The following is a 7,236-nucleotide window of genomic DNA, read 5'->3' as shown; positions in this document are numbered from 1 at the left end:
TTAAAGAACAGATTGCGTTTCATGAAAGTTTTATAAATTGTATCAAATAATCAGTTTATAACCAGTTATCTGGTATTCAGTAGTACATAAATATTATTCTTATCTAAGATAATAATTTTTTTTTGAAGAGATAAGAATGTTGTGGTTATTTAATAATTAATTGACAGTTGTTAAATATTTTTATTTTCCGTGTTGTAAATGTTGTAATGTGTTTGTTAAAACTATATGGCTTTTATTTAATTTAATAATTAAATAATTAAATATTTAAATAATTTCCGGGTTGAATGAAACAGTTATGGAAGACGACAAAAAAAGGGGCAAGAATTTTACCGAAACAGAAAAATCAATTTTAATCGATCTTATTTTGCCATACAAACATATTATTGAAAATATCAAGGTAAGAATAACATGCTTTATTATTATTTACTGTTTATTGATTCTATTTTCTACAACAATTTTATGAATGAATACAGTTTCAAAAGTCAAATTTGCATGTTTCTGGTGTTCAGAATATGTTAGTAATACAATATTAAAATGTATAGACTGATGGTGCAACAAATAAAGAAAAAGATTTGGCATGGGGTGAAATTGCAAATACATACAATTGCCAACAAATTACTGGTATCAGAACCATTCGTCAATTGAAATCTGTATATGATGTTCAAAAAAGAAAGGCTCGAAAAGACAAAAGTGATTATAAGGTACCTATAATCATTTCAATTTATTTATTGTTTTTGAAATATTTAAATTAAAATATTGAACATTTTAGGTTGAACTTTACAAAACTGGTGGTGGTCGTAATTTATCAATGCTGTCAAGTACAACAGACAAAGTCATTGGAATCTTAGGTGATCGTTTAGAACCTTTATCTAACCAATATGATTGTGATTCTGACTATCCAAGTATGTATAATGAATTTTATCATAGTTATTTATTCTAAACTGTAGATGTTGGTACCTATATTTTATTATTATCTTATAACTTTTAGATGTTAATAACCCACCTGATGAATTCATTATTCAAACATTAAATGAAGATGATTTATCAGATGACTTATTTAACAACTCTGATGAAAACCCCTATTTAATTGAGAAACCAGTTACAAAAAAAAGATCTCCAGAAATACTTTTAGCACCAAGCAACAAATTGGTAAAAATATTGGACAAACAATCTGTTGCTCATAACGTCGCCACTAGTCATCCTGCAACTGTGGAACAAAATATAAACAAAAAGCATGAGTCTTCTGCAAAAAAAGGTTTATGAAGGACTAAACCTTTTGACTTCCAAACATTTGGATATAGTTGAAAGTAAAGAAAAGCTAAAAGACAATTTGAATTTGTTAGCAATAAAAAAATCAAAACTGCAGTTAGAAATTACAGAAATGGAACAAAAGATCATGGTCCTAAGATATGATACTGAACAACAAAAGTGTGATTCAGAACTCAAGCAAAACAAATTAAAAGAACTAATTCTTGAGTCTGAACTAAGACAGAATAAAATGAAAGAAACTATTCTTTCAAAACAATTAATAATTAATTTGTAAGTCATTCATATATGTGTGTTTGTTATTTTATTATAATATGTATAGTAAAAGTTTATTTTTATCTAAATTTGATAATACAGAAAGTTACCTTAAAATTAAAAATAACCTTTTGTTAAGCTATAAAATAAGTAAAAAAAATTAGGATATATTGTAAGAACAATAAGTTTCATTTTGTTGATTAATTTAAAGTTTTTATTAATTATTTTGTTTAAAGTTTACTAATTTTATTGAACAGGATGTTATAATTATTATTTATTTTTATTAATGTATCTAGATTTACTTAATTTTATTTTGTTATATAGGTATTCAGTTAATTTTTATATTGTTTGTTACAGAAAGTTATCTTAAAAATGAATAATAGACAATTAAACCAAAAAATGTTTTAAAAATTAAAAAATTAAAATATTTTACAAATTAATGATTATGTCAAGAAAACACAGTATTTATTAAATGTGATCTTTCAGCATTTCCTAACTGTCGAATAGGCAAGGTTGGTATCTCTTGAAGTAATTCAATATCAATTAAATGATTATCAATTTCTTGAGGTATCTCATCTTTTTCTTTTAGAAGAAAATTATACAGAACTGCTGTAGCAACGATAGTAGCCATAGTAGTACTTAGTTTTGTGCGAATTCCAACTGCTAGAACAGGAAATCTTCTCTTTAAAACCCCAAACAATCTTTCCACTACATTCCTTGAACCAATTTGAGCTTTCTATCAAAACAAATAATAGTTTTAAAAAAAAAGCAGTGCCGTTAGCCAGGTAGGTATACCTATAGACTATAGTTGTAAGTTATAAATTAAAACAGTTTTAGGTAAAGGTAAATCAAACTTAACCCCACCACACACAAAAGAGGAGGTATACATTTCGAATGAGTTGTTTTTTTTACTGTAGGTTGGATAAAAAAAGGCAATAGGTTCGACGAAAACAACGGCCGGTGAATATCGAAAATATTTTGCAGACATATTTATTAATACAACAGCTACATACAGCTACTAATATACATTAGCTTATGTAGCCTATCAACATTATTCATATTTATAAATACCACGAACGGCACGAACAAACAAGACGTAACAAGTACAACCAACTACCAAAGTACCAAGTCACCAAGACTGAGACTAGGTACAGTGTACATAGTACACAGTAGCCACAGTCTACACTCTGTACTTTTAAGTTCAGTGTTTTGCCGCCTAAATTAATTATTATATTCTATTATATAAAATTGTTATGCCACAAACGATGCGTTATCTGACATTTGTAATTTGTATTTCCCATCCCAATAAAAACATGTACACTAAAATTAAAAGTTGTCATTTTTATTACTTTGGTGTTTTCCGTTCGGGTCGTAGCCACCTAGTATACACTATAAACACTTAAATAAATAAATTATAACAATCAATATTGCATTTGACAGAAAATCAGAAACACTGAAGAACAAGCGTAAGAAATCCAACAGACAATACCGTGTATACTTACTGTATTCGTTTGTCCGTGTGTACAATGTTTACATGTGCTCGTATCTTAATACCCCAGTCCCCTATCACCCGTCTAAAATATAATGTATAAATATATTATAGTATGTAATACTTATTGTAATGGGATTTTTTTATTAATGGCCATAATATTTACAATACCAGATACCTATTTATCATAATATTTTAATATGTGTGATATGTGTCATCCTTATAATACGCTAATGTTATAGTATTTTAGTTAGGTAGGTATAGATTTTTAACTATTAATTGCGAGAACCCACAGGCCACAGTCGACGAATAATGGCTAAAGAGTGGATTTGTTTATGAACTCGAAATCGGAATAATCGTTAATCTATCAATATAATAGTCATAGACGAAAATAGCGTTTGGGATTTGGGGGGGAGGGCTAAAGTGGTACTTTGATAATATTGAATAAGCTTAAAACAACATTTAGGAAATGTTTGGGGGGCTTAGTCCTAATACAAAATATAAATTATCATTGTAAAATTAAAATAAAAACGTTGTTTATTCTTTTTTATTTCTTTGTGCATAACATTTTAATCTGTATAATAAGTCCATAGAATATAGATGGACGTTTTGTGTTATTAGTGTTATTACATTAGTATTTAATACAGTAGGTAGTGGTTAGAAGGGCAAAGGACTGATCTTGTCATATTATTTGTTACCAACTAGGTAGTTGCCTATACTAAATACGCTTGATTCCCTTGCAAATCACAATCATTAATGTATTCTAATAAAAGTATAAAACAATAATTTAAAAAACATAGAATATTATTTAAACCATTTTTGGAAATGTAAGTAGGTAATTAACCATAAAAAAAGAACAAAATCTATTACAATACTACATACTTGGTACCTACTCTTGAATGATTTAAAATTATTCTAAACAGAAACAATTGACAAAAGTAATTAAATTAATTTTTTTTACTTCACAATGGCCAAAAAATTAAAAAATATTTTATTTCAATACACGCGTTGTGGAGTCGAGTTGAACAAAAAAACAGTTTATACCTGTAGTAACTGCAATTGGAAAGCCGCAGTTAATGCAACTAGAATGTATGAACACATATAATAAATGTACTAAATGCCCAAATATGGTCAAAAATACATAAAAGATAAAAATGCACATTTATTATACAGAGTTAAATATTATATATTGATATAGGTATATATTATATATATATTTAATTATTTATATTATGAATTTATTATAATTATGTTCATTAGAATAATACCAGAATAATATTAAAATGGGTAAATGATAATAAAAGTACACATTTTAAAATATTATTATGAAGATTAAATATACTACAACGTCTACAACAATATAATACCAAAAGATTTATTTGATAAAAAATATGATAAATTATAAAATTTTCAAAATTTTTAAGATTGAATTGCATTCAAATTTGAACTCAGACCAATAAGTATGTCGATGACTCGAAAACTGACAAGGTAAAAAATTGCATAGAAATGAGAACGATAAAAAATAAATACTCATTGCATGAAATCGTTAATATTAGTTATTAGCTGCTGAAATAATATTTTAAATTGTAATAAAATATAAATAAAGAAATTAACAATAACTCAAAGGTTCTAGGTGTCAACCCTAATAATATGGAATATTATACAAAATAAATTCATCAAAAAATACGTCAACGGCTATTTTTGCATTGCTCCCAATGCATTTAACACATTGGAGACGAGCACCGTGTTAGACACGGCCACGATTTTAAGATACGTGGGACGCTAGAATTTTTACAATACGTTGGAAACGAATACCGCGTTACGTGACGTAACGCGGTACGTGTGTTTTATGTATACGGACGGACATTTCCCGCCAATTATTTGTTGTGTGGACGGGCTGTTTTCACATGTTTTCTGTATTTTATAGTTGCTATTGAATAATCCGATTAAGTTCTTATTTTTTTCATCGAACTCTCTGAGTGTTGATCTAAAAATAGGTCTAAAAATAAATATGATTATCTAAAACCCGATATCTGTAATATACGGCTTATATTACGACAGTTCCAATAGTCAAAACAAAAAGTTGACAGAGATAAATATTTTATTTTATTTTTATAAATACGAGTATAATACTAGAGCTATAATACTAGCTATAATAATTTTTTTTTATAGTAGGAGCAAAGGACTAAAAACAATAATGGTATAATTCTTTCGTTTTGATAACATTATTTTTCCGCAAACACGCGATGTATGTAATGTTATTACTTTATTAGTAATCATAAAAATAAATAGATGTGTAATACGAATTTATTATTATTCGTATTACACATCTAATTACAAAAAAAAAACAAATAAAACAAGCCAACAACAATTAAAATAAAGAATTTAACGCCCATTACATCGTACGCAATCAATGGTCGATAGGGAAATAATGTCAACAACATAATTATTTATTATAATTTTTGGACTATAATATAATATAATCGAAAAAAAATATCGATACGCAAAAATATTGCCCGTTTTAAACACGGTACATCCTCAACGTTGCGATCTAAAAAAATAGCATCGTCTCCGATACAAAAAAACTATGACCGTGTTAGACACGGCACTCGTCCTCAACGTAACAATGAATTAAAAAATTGTCGTCTCCAATGTGTTTTAACATTAATATTGATATAATATCTAGTACTGAGAAATGAGAACTCGTAACAGTGACTGCCGAGAACCGACCGGCCCGTATTTATTTTTATAAAAATTTACCACGGCATTCATTGTATATTTTGTACCATAATATAAATAAATTGTATAATACTAGATAATTTGTAAACAATTGTGTTTAACCACTATGTCGTTATCAGTATTTATATTTTGTACACAATATTAATTCTGTACATTGTAAATACTATGGTCTAGTGTCTACGTACATAATTTTGATTTTCAAATTTTTTTTTCAATAAATTGCATGTTTTCGCATATTTTCCAAATTTTTCCTGCATATTTTACCGCATATTATGATGTTTTTTAGCTTATATGTATGCGCATATTTGAGTACTTTTTAACGCATAAAGTTCTGAGCCTTGCGAGTTATAATTTACATGGTAATCTGATAACTGATTTGTATATTATATTTATACTTTGTCATTTGTATATTATGAGCGAGTAACGATAATTCGATTTGGGGAAAACACTCTGTAGGGCTGGTATAAATGTATGCTGCACCCGACATATAAATCCTGCGCACGCCTATGTGCATATACACATACATTTATTTTCCAATAGACCACTGATTACAATTTTTATTTTTATTATTTTAAACAGAGCAGTTGTTTAACATTTAAATTACGACTATGGTTTTCATTACCGATTTTCACTTATTACTTATTAGTTTTTTCCGTATTCTTTTAAGTTTTAAATATCGGGTTACGATTATAGATTTTCAATTCCGATTTTGGTTTTGAAAATCATTTTGAAATTATTTTGACTGTCAATTTGGTTTCAAAAATACCGGTTTACATATTTTTCGGTTACGGTTTTCATTTTGAAAATCGATTACACATTTTTTCGATTTCTATTGAGGTTTTGAATACCGGTTTTCATTTTTTTCGGTTACGGTTTTGATTTAGAAAATCGGTTACACATTTTTTTGATTTCTATTGGGGTTTTGAATACCGGTTTTCATCTTTTTCGGTTTCGATATTGATTTAATTTTTGATATCGGTTTTTATCGATATATACCGGTATTTAATACCGGTTTTGAAACCGGTTTCAAGCCCTGTTTTTTAGAAGAAAAGTAGATTTTTTTATTAGAGACTGTGAATTTTGAAGGTTGTAATTTATTTTTATTATTTTTGAGAATGTCAAAACATGTTCAATCAAGCATTTCATCTGAAATTTTTTTAAATTTTGATTATTATTATTATAATTAATTTTGTATATATTTAATTTAAGAGGACGTGATACCCGTATGTGTTGTCTCCGTTTTACAAGTACATAACATACCAAATTTACTATGTTACGCATTCGTTAAACGGAGACAACGCATTCGGATATCATGTCATATTAGTCAATGTTTATAACTTGCAGTTAAAATATTTTCGCAATTGTTTTTATTTAACCACTGGAATATTGAAATAATAATTGTTTCACAAAATGTGAAATTTTTTATTTTTTCGAGTTTAATTTTTTTTTAATGTTCGCCAACATCTACATATACAGCACCGAATTGA

General features: G+C 27.4%; 1 protein-coding gene across 1 annotated transcript; it reads left to right on the top strand.

Annotated features, from left to right (window-relative positions):
- Positions 1 to 295: 295 nt before the first annotated feature.
- Positions 296 to 1,543, top strand: LOC111042171 (myb/SANT-like DNA-binding domain-containing protein 3). The gene is made up of 5 exons (XM_022326691.1): positions 296 to 397; positions 543 to 701; positions 770 to 902; positions 989 to 1,255; positions 1,344 to 1,543. Exons 1-5 carry the CDS (start codon positions 296 to 298, stop codon positions 1,541 to 1,543), a joined length of 861 nt encoding a protein of 286 aa, XP_022182383.1.
- The last annotated feature ends 5,693 nt before the right edge of the window (positions 1,544 to 7,236 follow it).

The sequence above is a fragment of the Myzus persicae genome, unplaced genomic scaffold (assembly GCF_001856785.1).
Source record: "Myzus persicae strain clone G006 unplaced genomic scaffold, MPER_G0061.0, whole genome shotgun sequence".
Taxonomy (NCBI): Eukaryota; Metazoa; Arthropoda; class Insecta; order Hemiptera; family Aphididae; genus Myzus; species Myzus persicae.
The sequence above is the reverse complement of the archived record's forward strand: the minus strand, read 5'-3'. Positions and strand labels throughout refer to the sequence as shown.